This window comes from Pseudopipra pipra, chromosome 5, assembly GCF_036250125.1.
Source record: "Pseudopipra pipra isolate bDixPip1 chromosome 5, bDixPip1.hap1, whole genome shotgun sequence".
NCBI classification, from domain to species: Eukaryota; Metazoa; Chordata; class Aves; order Passeriformes; family Pipridae; genus Pseudopipra; species Pseudopipra pipra.
In genome coordinates, this window is record NC_087553.1 from 17,379,364 (window position 1) to 17,403,768 (window position 24,405).

Below are 24,405 nucleotides of genomic sequence, written 5' to 3' on the forward strand. Positions count from 1 at the left end.
AATTTTACTCAATATTATTTCCAGCCATCCCACTCCCAATTATTCACACAGCATTAATAATGTGTCAGACACAGTGTTATTTCTAATACAAACAGTTTTTCCAAAGGAAAACAGAATAAGCTACTTATTCCATTAATTCATTCTAACAGATAAATTGTATCAGCACTTATTTGCAGGTAATATGCTCTTGAATTCTTGGCCTTGTTGCCTTCCCACCTTTGAACAAATGCCACAGATGAAACCCAACACATCAATGAGAAAACTATTTGCCTCCCTACTCCCTACCCCTGCAAGACATCAGAGAGTCCAGTAATGAGGATACTGTCCTGAGCTCTTACGGATGTGGATTCCAGTTTCTGGTCTGCAGTTCTCCCACCACCCAAGCGAGGCCTTGAACCAGAGAGCCCTGGCTATGCAGAGGCCAGTCTCCCTCCACCTCTCTCACGAAGCTGTTTGTCTATATAACCAATCCACTAAGAAGAGTCAGGAAGCAAGGTCTTCTATAAGATACATGGGTAATCAAACCATCAGATCAATAATCTGTATTCTCTCTCCCTCTGTGGTTGAATTTCAATTTTCACACCAACAGAATATTTCCAATATGAGATCCCCCGAAGGAAACATCCTCAAACTGGACCAGAGCCTTGCATCAGTGCACTCACCATGGACTTCACAACCCCAGTTTCACACCCTTGCTCTGCCTAGTGGAAAACAAGGGTGTGAGCTGAGTCTCTTACATCCCAAGAGAATAGGGTGCTGGTCCTTCTGGAGTCTGGTACGTTGATTCTTGAAAAAAATCAACTCAGAAAATAAAACTTCTCATACAAGTTTTATCTCTTCTAACAACAAATTCAATAGCATTGAATTTTCCAGGGGAAAAAAATATATTAAACAATGCAGTAAAAAAGAAAGAAAGAAAATAAACCAAAACCCTAAAAACTTCAAATTCACGGTTTAGATATTTAAACAAAAGGAGCCTGATTTCCAAAGCACTTGAATACCTACTTCATTGCCTCTTTTGCTGGCTTTTCTTTTAAAAGACGTTCTCTTCTTTCGCCGTGTTGAAGTCTTTAAGGAGTTCTACATCAAAAGAAAAAAGAATACATGAAAAGCAAAACAAAATTTAGAAGACAGGCCCAGACAGAGCCCCTTTACGAAGCTCTTCCATGCATGTCCACTTGGAGAATGATAAGAGTATCTGGCACATGCTCGAGATTTAAATCACATGCGCTGCATGCTTTACACTTCCACACCACCGTTTATGGAGAAAGCCACACACGGAGACCAGACTGGTGTTTTGGAACTGGAAACTTTCCCACGCTGTGAGGGGGAAAAAAAGATCAGATGCTCCCATAGACTCACATAACACCACATGTTGTACCTGCCAACCCTCCCAATAGGGGTAGGAGACGCCCGTTTCCCCTTCGGGGCTCCAGTCTCCTGCCCAATCAGGCTCGTCTCCTGGTATGGAGACCACCTGCATAAAGATGTAATAAAAAACATGATAAATGAGATATTTTTCATGTTTTTTTTTCTTTTCTTTTTTTTTTTTTTTTTAGGAAAGAAAACAACAAGTTTTAGCTCTGGCAACCATTATGACTCAACATAACGTAGGCCACCATGGCGTATGATGCTGGCACTGTAGAATCAGTCCCAGCCTACCAAGAAACTTGTGTAATCATCTGCTAAGGAACAAACTGAATTAATTTTAATTTTTAAGGATTTGAGTGAAGGCGTGTTTGTGGGGTGGGTGGTTGTTTTGTTTTTAAATAACAGTATCACTTAACTACATAGGTAAAAACATATAATTGCTTGTATTTTTGCAGAACCTATTAAAATAGAACTTATGTCAAGGCTGTTCTCCAGGCTGGCAATAGTCTGCTCAGTGATACTGAGTGAAAAGGTGTTCTGGCTTGATAAGAACAGTCCAAAAAGGATAATTTTATTAAATTTTTCAATTATTTTAATTCAGTAATTGAAGTCATACCTGCAGGAAACCCTAACCATTTCCATATGATTGAAATTTTGTATTATGGGAAACACTCCAAATATTTTTGCAGTATTTCAACTTCTAGTCTAGTCATCACCAAGAACTAAAGTAAAACAGGGAATTAGAAGAAAGTTCATTGACTTTTTTTTTTTCCTGGCTTCAAGAGGGAAAGCAAGATTCACTCAGCCATTCGAAAGTTCGTTTCTGTCCTGACCTTGTTCAAAAGTGTACCACTTAGGAAAATCAACAAGCAGAGATCATCAAATCACTAAACAGTGATGTCTGTTCTTAATCCTGCTTGCTAACCAACATCAACAAGAATAGCTACCATATTTTTTTTAATACAAATCCATCACTTTCAGAATTTCAAGACTTCAGTATGACAGACCAGATACAGTAGTTAATGCTTCCACATCTCCTAGAAGTAAAACTAACAACTGTCTAACTCAAAGACCTAAAGGCACTGTTCTTAATTATGGAGATCAAGAGAAGCCTGCTGTAGAGCCCAAGGTCCCAAGCTTTTTATCATCACTCAACATTACTTGTGGACCAGGATACAGTCACGCCTTACTGCTTACCAAAAATATTGAAGACAGGACAGGTCTGCAGAGCAGTTTCAGAGCATTTGCCCTTTTAGACGGTATTTTGAGAAACTACCTAAAGAAGTGTTCATATTTTTCCCTACTCTGATACAAAGCGATTTCGAAAGCATGATAAACCTCAAAGACTGCACTGACTACGCAAGTGTATCAGCAATCCCATCTGCACAGTCTTTCATTGCCCTACCTCAGTAATCAGATCAACTGTACAACAGTCTTGATGCCAACAGAAAGTTATGGAGATGTTACACTCAAAGTTGCCTCCCATGGGGGCCTTAACCTAGTTTCTCAGCCTCCTTCTCTGATGAAGGATTATCCCTGGAGTGGGGCAAAACACAGGACACAGAGAGAAGATCCACAGTCTTGCTAGCAGTCTGTTGAAAGCTCACACACATACCAAACCTTTTCCCTGTGCATCAGTCTGTCCAGGTGCAAAATTCAAAATGCTTATTGTGTTGGTTAAGTGCAGTGAATTCTGCTGACAAATATTAGTTTATAACTTAAGTTAGGTAAAACATTAGGCAAGTTCTTAACTGTACCTCTAGAAGGACTGTACTTGTTATTCTACCTCCAAAATGGACAGACCTAAGTCCAATGAAATTCTTCTGGAAAGGGCAAAGACAGTTCAGTAAAACATTAACTAATTTTAAAAGAATAATTTAAAGAATGTTTAAACGTAGCTGTTTGTGCTACGTATCTCTTTTCTTGCCTATGGGTGAGTACGGAAAAGGAACACAGCTATATTAAAGAAACAGTTTTAGTCTAAGCCTCCAATCATGATTATAAACATTTTCATTTCCATACTCAAAAAGGCATTAAATTATGCTACATCACAACAGTGTTATTTCACTCCTCTTTTTTTTTTTTCTACATGCCTACACCTCAGTGTTAGCAGAACCTAAAGCTTTGCTAAGGTAATTGCAACTGCATGTCCATAGCAGATGAGAGGCAAAAAAGCTGCTTAAACATATGCAGGTTCTTTTTGCAAGCATGCAGAAGAGTAACAGCCAAGAGTATCAGCAGTCTTTGCACACTGAAGTGAAGAAATGGATACATACTACCTTGTTCACATAACAAGGTGATGAGTATTTTGTAAACATATAATGTTATTCAGCAAGGTACCTGATAGCAAAGCATACCTTTAAATGGGCACCATAAGTAAATCCTAACTTGCCTCTGGAGAGGAAACCTCTCCTTTGTGGATGTCAGTTTGTCTGTCTTCAAAAAGAGATTTTTCATATTATCGAATGGTCAGTATAGCTCTCAGCAAGATTAGCTAGGTGAGCAGGAGAACTGCAGTTCTTGTATGGTGTTGGATGGTGCAAAGGCCATGGGCTACCTCAGAGAAATCCAATTACACCTTTCAACCTTTTCCCTTACAACATTTCAGCCTTCATTTTCAAAGGCTTTTAGCACGCTGATCTTCAAATTACTTAAATAATGAACAGCGTCTGGGAAAGTCAATCTTGACCGTCTTCTGGTTGTTCACAAACACCATCAGACAAGCCAGCTGGACTCAGCAATTGGGGAAATAAAGAAATAAACCCAGAAATATAAGCATTCACTAGAACTTTTTCAAGGTCCTCAAAGCAGGAGCAGAAGAAGAAAGCACCATGTTTACTCACCTTAAACAGAAAAATCTTGGAATTTTAGTTACTGTCTTTATCTTCCCAAACAGAAGACAGACTCAATACATGAGCCAGATCCTCCTTATTACCTGCTTTTCTCCCACATCACAAGCATATAGCAAGCCCACTGCTAGACCTAACACCACTTTGGCTACCAAACCTCACCTATAAAAAAATACTACCAGTCAACAGGAGTGACCTCCTTCACAAACTAGGAGATGGAATTGATTTGAACCCCAGGAAAACAGAGCTGGTTTCAAAGCACTGCTAACAGTATGGAAACACTGGAAATCAGTAAAAAAGTTACAGAAGTGGCTCACATTATGGATAACATGGAATAGGTACTGGGAGTTTTCCATTCATGTGTGAGTGGGTCTTTACATACAGAGCTACCACCGATTCCAAGGCTATTTGAACCATTCTGAATATTCTTCATCTTCCAATCAGTTGCTTGCAAGAAGCTCCCCATTTAGAACATAGGTTGTCAGCAATAATTTGTCCTTAGCCAATCACACCATGATGTTTTACTACCACAATATTAGCAACGAGATGAGGAGTGTGGTCTTTATGCAAGCCCAATATTTGGAAGGTGGTGACCCACGTTATACAAAATAAGCATGGAAAACCATTTTTGTGGCAATAAAAAGAAAAAAAAATATAAAATAGGGCAAGGTTTTGCTACAAAAAGCCAACTTATTTGCTTAAAGGAAATAACAAACAAACAGGATGCAGGCATCACTAAAATCAATTTTATATGAGTAGGAAATTCAGTTCAAGAGTTGCCTGTGACTAATGTAAGTAGCTAATTAGAGCTGAGAAAATATTTTATAACAAAAAAAGCTTCTAGTCAAATTTATTCTGACTGTGGAATATGTGAAAAACAGATTGTTGGTTACACATTCATTTATTATGTGAATTTACAAAAATTTGTGAATATTGTGTTTATATTCTGTGGATCGAATGCAGTGAATATTTCATAGTGTTTACCAAACATTCCTATGGGATGAAGAGGGTAATAATACATAGCAGTAGAGCTGGCCAGAAACAGCAGGAGAAGAAAAATATTTCCTAAGAAAATAATAAATAAGAAAACAAGACTTCTGCCAAAAATCTGAAAACACATCCAAAAGATGCATCAGTATTTTCTAAAGCAATAAGGATGCATTCCCCATAATTGCAATGGGAGCTGTTATGAAGTTTCACAGAAATATCCCCATTGTCTGTGTTAAATATAATTTTCATCTATCTAATGCTTCAGCTACTCAAGGTTTTTGCATGCTACTGAGCATGAATCTCAAGGACTCAAGATGTAATGGGAGAGGGAATAATGGATTGCAGTACCTTCCTTCCACTCATGACTCAGGCACACAAAGATAACAGATATTTTCTTATAGTTTAACATATTAAACCTTTATTTAGAAGATATTTTCCCATAAATTATAATTAGCTAGATCAGATTCTATTTTTTAATTGGAACTGGCCTGAAAAAAACAGTGAACAAGAAACTACATTCTCTAAAAATATTATAAAGAATGTACCTTGCTTTGACCAAAAGCCAAATCAAGAGAAAATTAAAAGTGACAGTTTTGGGGTTTGGGGTTTTTTTTTGTTGTTTTTTTTTTTTTTACTAAAAATTAAATAAAATAAGAATTAAAAAACTGAGGAAAAGTTTCTGTTAGTAAGGTCAGACATGGATACATCTGTCAAGTATGGTGCTGAAAATTAGTCAAGGATATGAAGTCCCTGCCAAGGACTCAAACATTCCTCAACAAGAGAGAGAAAAAAAGATTTCTCTGGAGGAGTCCTGAGTAAAACAAACAGAGAAAAAAGAATGTGAGGAAAAGCTACCAATGACAAAAAAACCCTTTTTTCTCTGAGTGGAGGTGGCTGGGAATGTTGCCTACACTCTCTCTTAACCTAAAAGAGAAATAGCAACTTCTTTGGTCAATTTTTTGATTACTCTATACATATATTTCCCCTTCCCTCTGCCCACTGTCCTCAACAACCAGCTTGTTAGAAATCCTATTAATGCCCAAATCTGCTGGTCATATTCCTAGACTGGAACTAAAGATTGAGCAGTGTCCCCACTTAGGCCTTAGGCCTTTTTCCAGTTTCATAGGACTAGTTTTGTCTTAGTGCCTTGTCCACAGCCTGAAATTCTTGGCTTCTTATTGACAACCAGGAGTCAAAAAGCCTGGGTCACTTCCCAAGGATGGATTGAAATAAAAATTGTTATTCTGAAATAAAAAATTAACCAGTATTTTCCACTCCGTGATACGTTCAGCATTTGTTTCTCTCAGCTCAACTTAGAGTGAAAACAGACTTCCAAAGAAAAAATACTTCTTGCATGATGCGAACCCCTTTTAATTTTTGGCCAGCTCTCTTGTGGATATCTTTTCCCCTATGTTCATCAGTGAATTACCCTCTCCAGGACCTATCACATCCATCACAAATGCTTTGAAGTCTAGTGTTTGTTACCTTCAACTAAATGAGCACATGTGCTTACTGCTGACAACGAGCAAGCACCGACGTAAATAAGACATGATTCCTTACATGTCCATTAATGGCAAATTCAGAAGGGTGCCAGTCCAGCCACAGCCAATTCTTACTGCAGTTCGAGTGAATGTTTGTGAATGGTTTTTCCCTGTATTTGCTCAGCTCTATTTAATGAAACATGCTTGACTGCCTACCACACGGGGGATTTTCTTGCAGTATGCTTGCTGAACTCAGTTACAGGAACAAATCTGAACTGGATTAGCTCAGAACAAGTCATGTTTGTTGCTCATCATCCCAAACAGGGAAATCTACTGAAGGTCTGGATGGAGGGGCAGGAGAATACAGGTTCATAATCACCATGGAGGTATGCTGGGTTTCAGGGATAAAGACAGGGTTGAACAAGCATGCTTTCGTGAAGGAGAACCGAGCAGCGAAGCCAGGTTGGCTTTGCACAGCCACACAGCTTCCGAAACAGACATCAGCATGCAGTTACCTGAGGTTTCTTCACCTTAATGATCCAAGTGGGAGGCACAATGACAGCAGCATGAGCCCCCAGGGAACACGGCTCCTCAATGTGATGCAGCATGAAACAGGTGACTTTGTTATGAAACTGGAAGAGAAGGAAAGAGTAGAGTCACTAAGGAGATCAAGAAACATAAAGGGAAAGCATGGAGAGGAAGAAGAGGGTGATGGTACAAAAACTGGAGCTATGTTTCCAACTCTACCGTCTTCAAGTCAGTCAAACCATGGAGTTTTAGGAACATGTAACTAAAGATTATCTTCCCAAATCATACCTTCTTACAAACAAACAACCCACAAACAACCCAAATCAAACAAACAAAAACACCAAAACCAACAACAACAACAACAAACACCCACAATCATTCCTATTTAAACACAGATCACAGTCTCTCGGAGTATTATTCACTTACCGCCAGCTTGCACCAGGAACAACTGATGGCCACTATCTCTTTACTATGGAAGGAAAACTTCTGCTGAAAGCCCTAGAATAACCAGGAAAAAAAGGATTAAATTCCTCCTGACTACAAGAAAATATGCACCTTTAACTCTTGTCACCTGACTGTACTAAGCTAAATCTATTCATTGAAGTCAGATGCATTGGTTCAGCCTCAAAGCTCTTAGACAACAAACAAATTTTTGGGGGATAAAACAATGACAAGAGTCACAGAGAATGTTCTTCAACTGGGGCATTTTTGCACACACTTTTAAAAGCATTTCTCCAAAATTTTATGCTTTTCCTTAGATTTTTTGTAGTTAAAAACACTGGGAAAAGATAGAGAAGGAATGCCTATTTTAATGGATTTCTACAGATCTGGAGAGTGTCAAATTTTGTGACAGTTGCAGTCTTGTTTGCTCTAAATAAAAACAAGAATCTAAGTTTTCCTTTTTTTTTTTTTTTTTTTTTAACTACAGAGCAGAATCAACTACAATGTCTGTCTGGGAATGTTCTGGTGGGGAAATTGAGTTATAGTTTTACTGAGCTGACTCAGATTAAAATCCTTCCTGTAAATTCCAAAAAACAAGATGGTCTGATTCAAATAAAACAAATAAAAGAAAATGTTTCTTTATAGTTTTAAAGAGAAAAAAGCCCACCATTACCAATAAATATGAGATTTTATTCTCCTACAGAAGAGCTTCATTCCATAGAATAAAATGTCACTTTTGCTCTAAATTCTAAGGCTGGGAAAGACCATTGGGTCATATAAACTCATCTTACATCTAACACAGGCAACAAATTGTAAGACAGAGCCTGAAGTTTTTTGTTGAATTAAAGCTCTTTTTAGTCAGACAAAAATCTGATTTGGGTTGATGGCTGGAGAGACAAAGTCCAGAACTTCATTGAGCAGTTTGTCATAGTCATCTTTACTGCTTAGATTTCAGATTTGCAGTTGTCTGGATCCTTTATTCATGAGCTTCCATCAAGCCTCTCTCTTACCACATTAAGTAGCCCATCATCATCCTGAATTTTCTAATTCAATCTCTCTACCAAGTGATGAATTTGTGAGCCAGCTTTCTTTTTGACAAGCTGAGTTAATACCTAAATCTCCTACATGCTGGACAATGCCCAAGACTCAATGCAAGAAAGTTATAATCTGATTTAGTAACATCTAGCAAGACATTGCCTTACTGCTTCTGTAATAAGGTCCTTCTTATCCTGCAGGAAAAATGAGCCTGCTCAGTCCAATGACAAGGTCAAGCACACCAAGAAGGAGAATTAAACAACCAACCAAAAAACATGGAGAGATGCACTGGTCTTGTTAAGTGAGGGATTGAGCTACAATCTATCTTTACAAGGTAGTTGAGGACAACCCTACTGATACTCTAAAGAGAAGGAGGCTCTACCTGCCTGTCCACAGCTTCTTCTACAGGTATCTCTATATCCCAGCCAAACTAGCTTGCCAGATGGACCACACCTCCACGATCGACTCCCAAAAGGCTTGTGTCACCTCTGCCTAGATTTGTTTGGTAGGTTTTTGGGCTTTTTTTCATCTTCCCCCTAATGCCTCAGAGTTTACATTCACAGAAATTCAAAGATTAGATTCTTCATAATTATGGTGATTTGACATATTCAGGTTTAGTAGCAGTGTAGTCAAAATGGCTTAAAAAAAGACAAGCTGTCCAGCTGCTTCTGGCTGGTCACATCTCATCTGCCATTCAGTGTGGGCACCAGAATGAACAGAGTGACAGTAACTGTGACCCAAGTGTTGGTACAGAGTTCTGATGCTGGACAAAACGCTCTATTCTCATTCACTTACACTGATGCTTCATAGTGTTTCTCACAGATCTCATCCTTTCTGGTCCCAAAGCGCATTGAAAGAAAAAAAGATTTCAGTCCCTCGGGAGCATGAAGTGTTTTGTTTTGTTCTGCTTTGTAATAACCAGGGGGAAAACTCTTCTCTCCCAAAACCTCCACTAATAAAAACCTAAATTCAGTACATTAATTCTACAGCCCATCAGTTGCGTATTTTAAACATATGGCCTAAGCAGCTTGTCTGGTTCTAGATGGACCATTTTTCCATTTATTTAGTAAGCCATTTGGCTTTTAGGGAGTAATTAGAGAAAATGATACAGCAATGAAAACATATTAATGATAAGTAGCAATAAAACACCACTATCCTTCCTCAAATAGCTTTACAAATGTGCACTAATACTTCCTAAGGATACATGTTTCAGGTAAGATAGCATTTATTTGAAAGCTAGCTTTACAAATAAAGGAACTGATAAAATAAACAGTGCACTGTCACAGTGAGATTTGATGAGAACTATCAAACTGAAACCATGGAACTCCCCATATTTTACTAGAAATTATCTTTCCTGCCTTCTCTCAATGAGAAGGAAAACTAAATTTCAGTTATCTTGTTCCTGGCTCATGCAAGGAGATTTTCTGCACCCAGTTAGAAGTTTTGAGATAGAAAATGAATTTCACCTTTGTGAGAACATCAGCCTAACAGTACATGATTAGCCCTGATTCCCCAGTAACCAGTTCCTCTACAACACATGAAATCCCCTATTGTGTGCTGCTCCTGTAGAATTAAACAGTTGTGCATACCAGAAGAAATGTACTCATAGGAAAAGAGAACTTGAATCGCCACAAAACCAGCTTATGTTGGTGATTGATCCAGACTATCTAGACAAATTGAAGGTCCAAATTAACATAGACATTCATGCACACAAAAGAGCACACAGGGATTACTAGTTCTGGTATGTTTTGGTTATATTCTCAAAAGTATTTATCATTAAAGACTGTTTTCACACTAGTGTTAGAGCTAGTAATAACATTTTTTGCAAGTATTTTCCTATAATATTTATTCTCTTTTTAGTGCTCTTAGAGATATCCTAATGCAACATTACTGTAGGAGAGCCAGGTATTATTACAACTCAAACACAGACTACAACAGAAGCACTTGGATGGTGATCTCTGCTAAAATAACAAGGAACTGGAATTGCCTTTCGAGTACTAGAAAATTCAGTTCTACCTTTAGATGCAGGAAAACATGAAGTTCTGGATCAAGCCTGTAAAGGGACTGGTAAAGAGACACTGTAGACACACTGCATGTATACAGAGGGCACACTACTTTGGACATCACAGAAGGTTAAAGAAATACAGTGTTTGTTTAGCATGATGGTCTAAGATGTGTTCTGAGTCTCAGAAAATCCCTAAACCACTCCTGACTGGAAATATACAAAGAAAAGATTCCTTTGCATTTATCCTTAAGCTTCTATTACTGCACTCAGTTATGAAATGGATGCTGGGGCACATGGTCTGAACATTCTTACGTCAAATTATATAAAGATTTCTCTTATGATCCCACGTAATAAACAGCTAACAGCTACAAAACTATTTTTTTCATGTCTTCAAGAGAAAAAAATAAATTCTTAAGCATCGTGAATGATGTGGAGGACATAGCTTGGGAGGATTTATTTACCATCTCTTCCAAAACAACAGCTATGGAGCATGAGGAAAGAAAACTAATATGTGACAGGTTTGAAACAACCAAAATATTGTTCTTCTCATAGCATGCAGTTAAGTTCAGGAAATTATTGTTAAAGGATGTTGTAAATGCTACAACTTCACAGGAACTCAAGGTTCAACTAGGCAAGATCCCAGGGAAGAAAATTATCATAGGCCACAATATAACTATAAAGGCACCAATTCTGGAAATTCACGAGACAGAAATTTTTATAGTTCAGGAGACTGCTTTGAGGTTGCATCATTAAACACCTGCTCCATTTTATTCTTTTTCATATTAAGCCATTGTTGAATACTGGGCTCAGTGGGACTTTAAGAGATCTGTCCATCCTTCTATTACAGTCTCCAGTTTCAAAACAAAAAAAGTAACAACAAAAAAGAGGGAACCTTCACAGCAAGTTGACAGAAAGACAGAAATAGAGTGTTTGGTTACATTGCACTTTTCAGGCCCCCTTCCCTGGTGCCTAATTCTCCATATAGTACTTCAGCAGTAAAGCAGTGAAATCACTCCTGGGAAGAAGAAGAGGAGAAAACTAAAGCCTGGATGAGCCCATATAAGCTGTATCTACACTAGCAAGTAATGTGTAACAGTGATAGCACAGACTCTGTTGGTACTGAGAACACTGTACACATGGATTTTCAAATAATTTTACTTTGGACTAGCTGTAGTCTGGTCCTGTGGACTGAATGTCCATTAGTAACTGCAGAGTAAACTTTCAATTAAGTTTATTCTAAAAGGAGTTTAACCTAAAGGAGTTCAGTTCATTTGTTGCAAGACTGTCCCATATGTGAACCATCATAAGTGAGGATAATCAGGAAAATTTCTTCCAAACTGCACTTCTGATCTAAGGTGGAACACTGTCAGACACCAGGAAGTGTCAGGCATGGCACACATGGCACACAAAATATAAAGCCACAAAGCTAAGAATATTGGTGTGCATTAATTCCTATCCACTTGCTTATGATTTGAAGCATGAGATGGGTGTATCCAAAAACCTATTATTAATGATCATTAAAATACTTAACCATCCCATTCCAGGCATGGCATGGGACTATGACACAACAATGAGATCAACCAGAATCCTTTTATTGCTTCAAATTCTATTCTATCATTCTATTTCAATGATAGTTCCCCTTTTCTTGCATGACAAGAGAATAATAAAGGTGATTCTTACTCAGGGGTTTAAGAAATGTGATAGCAGAGCACTAAGAAAGACAAGTATTTTTCTCTAATAGGAGACTACTTGGCCAACAAGTATAATGGATTTTTTTTTTGGTTATATTTTCCTCTAATTCTTTCTGTTTCTTGACATAGAACAACGCTATTACAATATACCCATGTTAGTCTTAACTGAATATTTCTTATTTAAGGGAAAAATAGATTTCTTCTCCATATTCTCCATTTGATGGTTGGACTTGAGGACCTTAAAGGTCTCTTCCAGCCTTATGATTCTATATCAGTCAAGGTTACTCATGTGAACATATCCAGCACAGGTTTTGGTATGATAGCCAGTAAGTACTCCCGTTGCAAAATCAACTCCTAATGCCTGTAGGGGAGATCCAGGCCAAAAAAGCAGAGAAGGAAGGCAAAGTCATACAATAAGAATACTGTATGCAAACTGCCTTGCTGCACTGTTCCCATGCTACAGGCATTTTTATTGCATGTCTTATTGCAGCTTGAAGCTGACGATCTATGTGAATATCTAGATACAAATCTACATATAAATTTTCCTCTGACTTAAATGCTGTGCCATGGAGATGAGACACAGACTTCCTTACTAGTTGGTAAGAGGGAGGCAAAAGTATAATATAGTGCTAGAGAAAGGAAATTAAATCCCTGTGTTAATTTAATTTTTAAATATCTCTCAATATATTTCAGGGGCTCATAATATTTCAGAAGAATGGTCTTCAGTAGCTAAGACATTTCTTCCTCCTTTTTATAGCTTTTTAGAAATAAACTTGTACGATCTATACAGCAGAGGAAACATGATACAGTCTCACAAATCTTAAGAGTCTGCTGGGGTAGAAATAAAGCAACAGTTTTCTTTTTCCAGAAGCCTAAAAAATAAGCCATCACAATTTTGGCACAGAGGACAGCACTGAAAGAACACTATATTAGTACCAGGCTAGTTTAACAAAGAAAGAAGCTCAAGGAGCCACAGCCGCCTTCCTCTTCAATTTTTAGCAGCTAGTGCAGCACAACCTCCCAGGATACATGATGTGCCCATTCCTGCAGATGCAGCTGCCTTTCTCTTCCCACATGGGAATCAGGGCTGTTATTGCTCAATATCTCAGGCTTGTCATTAACCATTAAAAGAGGCCAAGTGTTTGTGATAGGAAAAAATTCAGCGACTAGAAGGACCTACTGGGTGCCCTCAATTCCACAGTGCTCTGTGTCACACTTGGGCTGTGCTGCAAATCTTACCTTTCCACACTGCTTGCATTTCCCCTCCTGCCTCCGCCTGTGCACCCAGTGATGTCTGACAAAGTTCTGCAAAAGAAGGGCAAAAAGATATGTTATAGGAAGCCTTGGTACCTTGCAATCAACAGTACCATCTGCGTGAAATCGGTTTACAGACACCAAAGGAGAAGTCCCTTCAGCCGGTGCAGTAATTCCTGGAGCAAAATGCAGCAGTCACTGCAGGAAACCTCAAAAACCACCAAAACTGTAGGAGGAATAAGGACAAGATGGTGTTTTCTTTATCCGTGTTGAAACGAGGCCAGAACTACTTTCTCAGTATTCTTCCACAATAAGAAGAAAGTTCATTACATGACGCAGAGATAATTATCACCTAAACACAGAGTACAGAAGTGCCCAAACACTGCTCTGTTCAGCCACAAAGCAGGGCCCCTTGCTATTCTGCTTGGAAGTACAGTCCTATAATGCACAAAATATCATAAGGCAATGAAAAAGAAGGAAAAGAGGTGAGGAAGTCCTTGAAGCAGTCTTTTCTCCCTGTTTGGACTATTTACATCCTGGATGGCAGCAAAAGGTGAGCAAGAGATGGGTGGGTGGACAGGGCTGTGGCACTGTTTCTGCACAGGCAAGGGCTAGAAGAGGTCTGCCTGCACCACACTGTTGTTCCAGCCAACACTGGACTGCCAGCATGACTGGGAATTGAGCTACCTCTGCTAGAGCAAGCTGGCCAACAAATCAGCTGCAACAGCTAAGAAGTGTTTTTGAAACACTGGCTTTTAACTATGTAAGACAGATCTAAAAATATATTAGTAATAACTATAAACACCTTCAAAACCTTCAAAGGAGCTGAATTCATACACTAGCTGGATGTAAACCATAAGGTTTTTGAATGTCTGATTTTATGTCTGAGGTACTTCTAGAAGGAAAAAAAAAAGATAACAGGAAAGCAAGAGAAAGGAGAGGGAAATAAAGAAAAAAAATTTAAAATGCCAGGAAGAAAAAAAAAATGCTACCAAAAAAAAAAAAGCAAAAAGACAGACTAGCTGAATTAATGAAAAAAAGAGAACAAAAAGATGAAATGGTTTCTGTCCGTGTTAGTAATGCAGTCCTTCGGCTAGAATTCATTTCACATTTATTCTGGCGAGGAGAACATGTTCCACTGGGAACCAATGTGTAAAAGTCCTCTGAATCTAAAAGCACTTTAGCAGCACCACACCAGGTGGATCAGCACACATGTAAAATGAAAAGTGACGATCATTTATCCATTACTTACTTCTCTTGGAGATCTGGATCCTCCTTCTCGGAAAGTCGGTTTGCAGCGAAAATTAATCTGGCATTGAAATAAAACTGTTAGAACTTCAAGTGAGCTAAGACACAATTTACTCCAGTATTTTTATCTAGGCCAGACTTCCAAAATATTTATTATCTATAACAATATTAGCTTCACTAGGTGAAAAAAAGTAACTAAGCTGGATGTCAGAAAAAAATATCTCTTCTTATGCCATATTAATTCTCCTTCCTAGACCTCTACATAGCCCTCATCTTCACTAATGCTATTGGCTGCCTGCTCACTTCAACTATTTAAACCACCTCCTCCCTCTAGAAGAAAGCTGCTTCATCTGTTTTGTTTTTCTGAAGATCATTTGCAAACAAATGCAGACTTCAGCTGAGGTCTCAAAAGTTAGTAGGTGCTAGAAATCTACTTGTAAGACCTTTTTTGCACATCCCATCTTTATGTCTTCATAAGCAAAATCTGCAGAGAAATCATCATTCAGATAAAGAATCATGTAAATTACCATAAATTTCTACCTTTTCATTAGATCAGGATGTTTTCATTCACCTCCCCAACCACAAACCATTTGGGGAGCATTGTACTGCCTCATGCAGTGGTATTGCCAGCTTCAGATGGGAAAGACAAAGAGGATAACAGGAGCTTTCATGAATGGAAAACATTTTTAGAAAGGTGGAGAGAAAAAAAAGCATTTATTGAAAAAGAAAGAAGTCCTATGAAAAAGAAAGAAAAAGTTTTAAGAAAAGAAAATCAGTAGAAGTAAGAGTAGAATGGGGGGGGATGTAGAAAGGGAAAAAATATACTGAAGAAGAGACAGGCCTTGGAAAAGACCAAAGGATACATGAAGTAAGGATTCACTAGACAAAACAGATTCAAGCTGAAGTTGACTATCCTTCAAAGAATAAAACATTTAAGAATAATGCACAGCTATCCCTCTGTTATGAAGGTAGAGGGATCAAGTTTCTCCAAATTTAAATACAACTCTCCCCAGATAAATAAGTTCTTCCCTCATTTAATAATGGCCTTCAAAATAATAGCTCTAGGGAGAAAAAGAAAAAAAACACAGCAAAAACCTTCAAAGAAAGAAGTAAACAAAATACCTATTACTTAAAAAGAAATGAAAGACATTGTTACATTACTCTTCTTTCACTGTTCTTCACCTGGAATTGCAATTTGGTGTTGGAAAGACACCCAGCTTATATTTATATTTTATTTTGCTTACAACTTGCACCTTTGCAGAAAGGGCTAAGAAGAAGACATGTACCAGCTTTAAAATCCACAGAGTTTAAGAGGGATGCAGACTTTCTAACAACCCTCTGCCAAGAAATGGATTTCATGGTCTCCAAAATGTCAAACAAGCTCAACAGAAAGGGTTTTTTATCTAAGTGCTCATTTGCTCCGTCTGGCAATGTCACCAGCTCACTGGGCTATAGAGAGTCAGCACTGCTGCTGATGGAGGAAGTCATGAAAAATTCACTGGTAACATTTTGTGCTGAAAGCATGTGCTAATGCTAATTTCACTGTGGATAAAAGCATCGGGGGTGGAAGTGGTACCTCTCCAACTTGGTTTTATGGCAATCACTGTGGCATTTGTCAACATGAGTCCAAGCACTCAGAAAGGAAAATACCCTTTCCAAAGAGTTGCTGCTATAAATTTGTTATGCATCAGTTTCTTTTATGAAGAACAATATAGCTAAACATATAGGAGTGAAAATGAAGCTCTAATGAAAGCAATGGGGAAATTCCCACACATATTTCTTTACACATATCACACCAGGAATGAAAATGGTGGGGGGAGATTTCTTTAGCACATTTCCAATTAGTCATAATGAAGACAAATCACTGATGGGAAGACTGAAGTCAGTGACAGATATTCTATAGGTGCTTGGGTGTGATGAAGGATCCTTGAAGGAAATGAGAAGCAGGAGAGACACTAACAGAAATAATGACACTATAAAGGAAAGGGTTGATGTTTTCCATTTAACAGACAAGAATTTAATTTCTGAAGTTTTGAAGAGAAAACAGTAGAGTCTAGTAAATACAGGGGAAAATGTTCACAGTAGCATCTTATGCTGCATTGCTCATAATAAATATTGCTGTCATACAATAAATTACGCTGGCTTTAGTTGGGAAATTTTGAAAGGTCAATTTTGTACATGACAGGATACTCCATTTTCTAGCTTCAATTTTTAATCTAGAAGTAGAGGGAATTTATTTTTTAAACATTAGAACTGTGAAAACATTCTGTAATTTTTGTTCTTGGTTTACTTTTGGATTTTGTTGTTTTGGGTTTTTTTATGGTTCATGGGGTTCAAAGAAATACACTTCAAAAAAAAGCTGGAATTTTAAGTCATATTTTTTTAACAAGTGCGTTGTTTAAACAGCAATGAAAACTTAATTTGTCATGCAGTGTTTTCCAGGTTGAAATCTCAGAAAAAAGAATTAAAAGAGTGTTGGCTACGGCAGGCTCCAGAAGATGGCAATGTCTTACCTTCTCTAACTGCTCCATGCAGGCATTGTGGACCACAATCTTGCAGGCAGCACACTTCCTCCGCAGAGCGGATTTCTGCAAGAGGAAAGGGAGACGTGTGGTATTCCCAGGAGGGAAAAGAAAGTTAGCTGTGAAACAAGAGATGTTTCGCTCCTCGTGCAACATACTTTTTTTTTTTTTTTTTTGCTCTCTTGGTGCTTTCAACTGTGCTGTGCACCGAAAAGTAAATAAATAAATAAAAAGGTCTGAAGCTCTTTCAGTTAAAAACTGAACTTTCTGAAAAAGACAGCCATAGTACTCCAGTTTGTGAACTAGAAGTAAAAGTTTCCCTTCGGGTAGCAGATTAGGTTGTTAACACTGCAGAGCATCACTATAAAGGGCAGCATCCTATGAAGATGATGAGCAGAGCCAGTGAAAGAGGTGAAAAATTACACATGCAAATCACAGAACTCCAATAAGTTCACAAGAGTAGGTCACTTCATGCTTATCATATAATATTTAATTATTAATAATTAATATTAATTTGATAGGCCTAGCCACTGACTTGCAGGAAAATACTTGGGTACTTGGGTCATTTAGCAGAGAATGATAAAATTCTCAGAGAATGCTTTTAAATGCTTATGATATGTTACAGCAGGGACAAAATTCTCAATTATCCTGGTTAGTTTTATTAATTTCAGTAGGGCTTTTAAAATAATTTCCATGGACTCCCCTGGGCCAAGGCATATCAAAGGCAAGAGAATGCATCCAGAAGAGAGAATATACTGACTTATTTTATTCCACAAACTCAATTTAATTAATCAGGTGGAATTAATTTTCATTGAAATTTAACTTACAGACTTGTTCTTTAGGGACAGAAGATTTATAAATACACAGTAAGTTGAGATTTCTTCAGATTTTTGCAATCAATTTATTCATGTCCATTTAAATCTCTAATAAATTATTTCTTTAGAATTTTCAACATATTTAAATAAGCTCAAGAAGGAACAGGGAACACAGTTTCAGTTCATATTATGGAATAGTTATAATAATTTTACTGATTCTCATAATTATCCAGATACACCCTAGCTGTACATATTCACATGTATGTGGAGGGGTGTTATAATCTTTCATCTGAAGAACCATGACATTGTATAGCAGACTGAGTTTTCACATGTTTTGTGACTTGATAACTTCAAGTATGTTTTTTATCTCTGTGTTTACCAAGAAGACACAACCTTGCAAATCATATGCAACATATTACTAAATTTCCACTCTACTTCTAATGAGCTAAATCATGAGGAACTAGTTACTCAGTTTTAGAAAGGCAAACTTCTATTAAGAACATCAGAACCGTCATACCAAAGGCCCACTCAACCAAACAAGTCCTGTCTCCAGCTTTCACCAAACCCCAGTGCCTCAGGACCAATGGGCAAAAACACACAGTGACACTTCCCTTGAATATTACCAACAATCAGCAGTTTGTTGGGACTTCGCCTTGGAATTCTGAAGGAGGCACGGACTTCTCTGGCTTGGCCTTACTGTTATATGCTGTGAAATAACCAATTCACTTGGGAAGTTTCAGGAGATGGATATTAAATTTGTGCTATAGAAAGCACTGATATTTGGGATCGAAGTGCCCCAAAAACTCGAGGTGGTTAGTAAATCAAAAGGCTTTGATTTGAATTAAATGCTCTGAAGTGTGGATTTTTTTTTAAATAAAAGCAAAAAGATGGTGGCTTCCTAAATACCAAAATAAAGGAGGTTTGGTTTTTTCCTTCTCTTTTGGTGAAGCAATTTAACTGAAACACTAAGAGAAGTGCCCCTGGAGGAGACTGGAAGTGTAACAGTGACTTCCCAGTCAGAGACACACACGGGTTTGAGATCAATCCAATGAAACGTTTTCATACACAGCAGAGAAGTTTCAATAGGAGAAGGCTAATCTTGAATATTCTCAAATAGAAGGAGGTAAACACTCGAATATGAGTTCACTCATTGCTGGTGAGCGCACTCAGGAGTTTGGAAAATTCAGTTAAAATCCTTGCAGTGATTAAAATCACAAAAATTTGATCAGACCGTACTCTCAGAGACTGCAATAAGTGATATATTTGTGTATGTGTTTGTGTAAAACAGACTAGTTTCTTTGAACATTTCTGCAACATCTCGATATTCTAATTTCTTTTCTCTTAAAGCTGCTGATTATATACACTCTCACTGTGTAAATAATCTGGGTCACTCAAAATCGTTTTGGGCTTTTTTCCCCAAGCAATGAAGTCTTTAACAGTAGCCTTTTGCCCCTTTTGTATTCCTTCTGGAACACAGGCAAACAATTCAAGCTCCCAAGCAACTGAGCACTGCTTCAATTTGAAGTCAGGCTTGTTACCTCAGAAAGAGAAAGAGAAATCTGAAAATAACTCACTGAGAATTTGACTTGGCAGCTTTCCTCCCCCAGGTAGCAGAGGTCCCCAGAAACATTTGTCTCTAGCCACAGATGCTCTCCATTCACAGCATTTTCCTGAGAAAAGATGATTGTTAATATGTTTTGTGAAATTCAGCCATGTGAGTATAGAGAGGGGAGAGGGGGGGAAAAAAAATGGTCTGATCTGCAACACAAATTTTGAAAACTAAAATAAACTAGAAAAAACAAATGAAAAACAACCACCACACCATTAGGTGTTGTTTTGGTTTTCTACAGCACAAAGCCATAGCACATAACAGTATTACCTGGCTGGCCACCCCTGCTCAAAGGATGCTGATGATAAAATGATGTGTCACCACTTGAAACCAAAGTATTTTTGTGCACTGTTCAGTGAAACTTTACTGATGTTCTTCCCACATGCTGCATAGTTTAACTGGTAATTTAGATTTTGTAAGCATGAGATATGCACAGAATTTTAAAGAAACAGAAAATCAAGAGAGATGAAACAAAAATACAGCTACTGAACTTTCAAGTGGAGAGGCCCAAAAATTTGAGAACTGGGCCCAGGAGTGAAAAATAACACACTGACTATAGCTTTAGGAGGATGGGATAATTTAGTCATGGGAAAATGCTTTCTTTAAAATGGCTGGATCAACACTATGTGAATACATCAACAAACCATCAAGCCGCCAGGAGAGACCAGACTTTATATATGAAAGAATAATTCATTCATCTGAGCACACTGACAATTAGGAGTGATCAACTGGGTGATATCTGACTTTGCCTGGACAGCCTCATTTGATCCAATTTGTACTTTAATTCTATAAAAATTCTTGTTCTAAGGAAATTTGGTTGTAGATAGACCATGGTTTTCACTTGACTGTAATCCTGGCATGACTAAAAAGCCTAAAAGTCTACTGTACACTACTTGAGCAAAGTGAATAAATAGGATTTCTGTTCAGCCAGAATTAGAGCATGATAGAAAAATGCTTTGACAGTCTGACATTTGGTTCCCACACTGCAGAAGTCACAAATGATGACGCTTACCAAACAGATGGCGTCCGACAGCAGGATGCTCTGAAATAGCCATCTTGGATAAAATAATTTATTTAAAATACCACTGACAGTTTCAAAGTGATAAAATGAGAAAACTTCTCTTGCCATGTGGATTTCTTAGGTAATGGAGAAAAGCAGAAGCGGCAAAATCCTTTGTTCTCTAGAGTATGCATGCATCCACAACAGCCAGGAACTATGCAAGTCTACACATGGTTCTACCACAACTGTGGTGTTCACTTCAAATAAACTAAGAGGACAAGACCAACACTGGTTTTTTTATCTAGTGAGAGGTCTATCTGCCTACAGGTCTTCTAATTTCATCAGAAATGTTCCCACTGGCGTCAGACTCAGTATTATCCCTCAGCACAAGGGCCCAGGTGAGAGTGAGACTGGGATTCCAATCTACTGCCATTGCACCCTGATTAATCTTCATTTGGTGGCACAACGTTCTATACCTCCATTTCTTATCATGCTTTTGTCTGTCTATCCACTTGAACTGTAGACCCCCTGGGACAGAGAGTTTCCTAAACTGTACAGATCAGAGCACAATAGTTTCGGTGGGACTTTTCAACACTTTTATAATGCAAAATAGCTTCTAAACACTTGTACTAGCTTAAATAATTCTTCAAGCCTTTCTTAGAGGGTAAATTACTCAGATTGTGAACTCTTTCTCTCATGTTTATCCTTGCATTACAGCTATTTTCTCTGGCAAGAACTATCTTGGATTTACAGCACATCATGGAGGCCTAGTCACATACTAATAAAATTACTATACTCACAGTATTGCCCAACATATTAACATATTCTCTAGCTCTTGAGGAGTAAGACAAGAGGACCAAAGCAGCAGGATATGAGTTCATCAAAAAATGCTTGACCTGAGCATGTTCTCTGCTGACAAAACAGTGCAAAGATTACAACTCAGAGGTAAATTCTGTAGATTATAAAAGATGTTTAGGAAAGATCAACTCCGAAAGTTAAGTGAGAAAGCACACAGCTCCTGGAACATAATTTTAAACAAGGAATAAAAATTACATTAAAAAATAGATTAAACACCCCTTCATCCAGACAACATCCACATAACTTGCCATCAGGATTTCTAAAGATGAAGTGGCCTATTTCCATAACCTAGTTTAGACTGATTGAGGTTGTTCTCTATTGTTCCAGACTGTATCATAGATTTATATGTCTAACTTTACATCACCATGTAAATAAAATTAGGAAGTAGTCTACAAGGATGAACTTTGTAGTTCATGCTATGATAGAGTTCTGACACTACTAGGTAACAAAAATGTAAATAACCTCACCTGGTATGAGGGAAATACCTCCAGATACCTACTGCCACAAACAATTTCACAGCACTGTGTGTAAAAACTCAATTTCAATTCCAGCAAACTGACATTGGAAAAATCTTTTATCATGAATCAGAGCAAAACCTGAGACTTTCAAGATGAAATGCCCTCCCTCAAAAATCTTTTCCTGTCTATTAATTTGTCTCAATAAGATCAAAGGGAATTATTTGAACTTTGCTGTTTTAAATTTTACAGGGCTCTGTCATTTATACGATGAGACATTCTGTTGCCACATATGAGAATCAAGATGATATAGTCAAAGGAAAATGTTTTGACCTTTTCTAAGCCAAACTTTTCATTCAATTCTGACAGAAATTTTTTACAAAAATCAATACATTTCCATGAAGAACTTTGACTGCAACAAAACAGTATTTTCTGCTGCAAAATTTACAGACACTATTCCACAACATGATAGACGAAAGGGTACTCTTCTCCATCTACCAACACATAAGCTGATAGACGTCCATGGGATCACCTCTAGTATGAGCTCCTGTTTAACACAAAGCTAAACCACAGTAAAGGCTCTGTCATCATTTGTATATTTTGATACAGAGGGTTTTTTTCATAAAAAATTTGCCAGTTTGGTTTATTTTTTACTTGATGTGTCTACGTTAGCTTTAGAAGTTAATGGCTTCTAAAGAGGCAGTCCTTCTCCTTCTGTCCCTGAACCCACAACCTCAGTCTCATGCTCTTGCCATTTTCCTCATGCCAAATCTGGTGGCTGTAAAGCTACACACAGAATGGAAAGAAATAGATACCTTATCCACCAAATCAGCTAGACAAAATGACTCACCCTGTGACCACATAACTGCTGGATCTGACACAAGGAGGGGTGGGTTAAAGACGGGTTCAGTGGAACTGATGCTTTCGGTACCAGCTGAGTGCTAGGGCAGCTTAGCTGACCTGTCAAATCATGCTTTCAGGTTGATGTGTTTTGCTTTGACTTGCTACATGGAAATGGATTTTATCCATCATTGTGGATAAAACAGAAATGACTGCGGCCTAATATTTTGGTGTTAAAAAGAAAAGTGGGAACTCTCTTTCCTCGCCTGGCTTCCCAGCCTTCACAAGTGTGTGAACTCAGTGTCCTGGGAAGAAAAAGAGCCCCTGCTCACTGAAGCGGAGACAGCAGTGCTTTCCTGGCAGATGCAGCCTGCCTCACAGGGGACACATGAACTCAATATGCTCCCCCAGATGGAGACCTCCCATTTGATTGCTCCTGATCTGTTACCACCTTAATAGCAAACAAAAATAGTTTCAGTATAGCAAACATATGAAACAACACCCACCCACAATCCCCCGTGAAGTGGAAATAAGAATTCAAGGACTAGGAGTTTGGGAACAGTGTAATTACCTGCTCGTGTTCATAACTTGCTGTGCACATTTCACTAATTCAACTGGGTTTCTTCAAGTGTTCCAGCATAGTTAAATGACAGAACATGAGTTACCATTTTTCTAAAGCCCTCAAGTATCTCCATACCTGACTGCTCTTCAGGCTGCAGTCAGCATGGTTTCAAAACCACTGCAGATAGACCTGACTGTTTTAATTTGCCATGTCAAGCAGCTATAGCTATTCAGACAAACAAATAAACCAGCCAGCCCAAACTTCCAGTTCAAAAGAGTCATAACTCCAATTGTAACAGGAAGTATGGAGCTCTCCTCCACTCCTGCCTTGACTGACATTCTGCAAAATAATATATGACAGATTTCTAAAATAAGCCATTAAGAAAATTTTCCCTTTGTTAAAATTCCAGTAAGAGAGATGAATCTTCCTGGAAATAAGCATTTGGGTGATACTTATGATTAGTATAAAAGTAGTGCTCATCAATCTAAACTTAATTAAACATATTTGTAAGCAAAAATTATTAGCTTTAGCCCTTTTCTTTATGAGGTGGTTATTGAGCAGAAACAAATTTGTTTGGATGTCTTTTCTCCAAATGTCTTTCTATCATGTTTGATTTGTGTTTCAACCTCAACTCTAAAATTCCAGACTTCGTAATAACTCATGTTGCAAACAGCAACAATTTCTCAAAGGTTTTTCTGTTGATATACATTCTCAATTTTAACTCCACCCTAGCAAATTTTAATTCAGGAATATTTTTCATATAGAAGTCACCAATTTTTTAGTAACAAATGTAATACGTGGGCATAGAATAAAATAAAACAGCACAGACTTATGGTACTACAATGTTACTT

The 24,405-nt window shown here is 37.9% G+C and overlaps 1 protein-coding gene across 8 annotated transcripts in view; it reads right to left on the bottom strand.

The window, feature by feature from the left end:
* Positions 1-24,405, bottom strand: part of DGKI (diacylglycerol kinase iota) — a 215,115-nt gene that overhangs the window by 109,965 nt on the left and 80,745 nt on the right. For 4 of the 8 annotated variants that reach the window (XM_064654708.1, XM_064654701.1, XM_064654705.1 and 1 more), the window contains exons 3-10: positions 19,805-19,900; positions 17,407-17,481; positions 14,898-14,954; positions 13,631-13,696; positions 7,646-7,717; positions 7,207-7,323; positions 1,382-1,477; positions 1,006-1,080 (exon numbers count right to left, since the gene is read on the bottom strand). In XM_064654708.1, coding sequence (XP_064510778.1) covers positions 1,006-1,080; positions 1,382-1,477; positions 7,207-7,323; positions 7,646-7,717; positions 13,631-13,696; positions 14,898-14,954; positions 17,407-17,481; positions 19,805-19,900 — 654 coding nt within the window. The remainder of the gene's footprint in view (positions 1-1,005; positions 1,081-1,381; positions 1,478-7,206; positions 7,324-7,645; positions 7,718-13,630; positions 13,697-14,897; positions 14,955-17,406; positions 17,482-19,804; positions 19,901-24,405) is intronic. The other 4 variants (XM_064654703.1, XM_064654706.1, XM_064654700.1 and 1 more) reach the window with 3 other exon arrangements.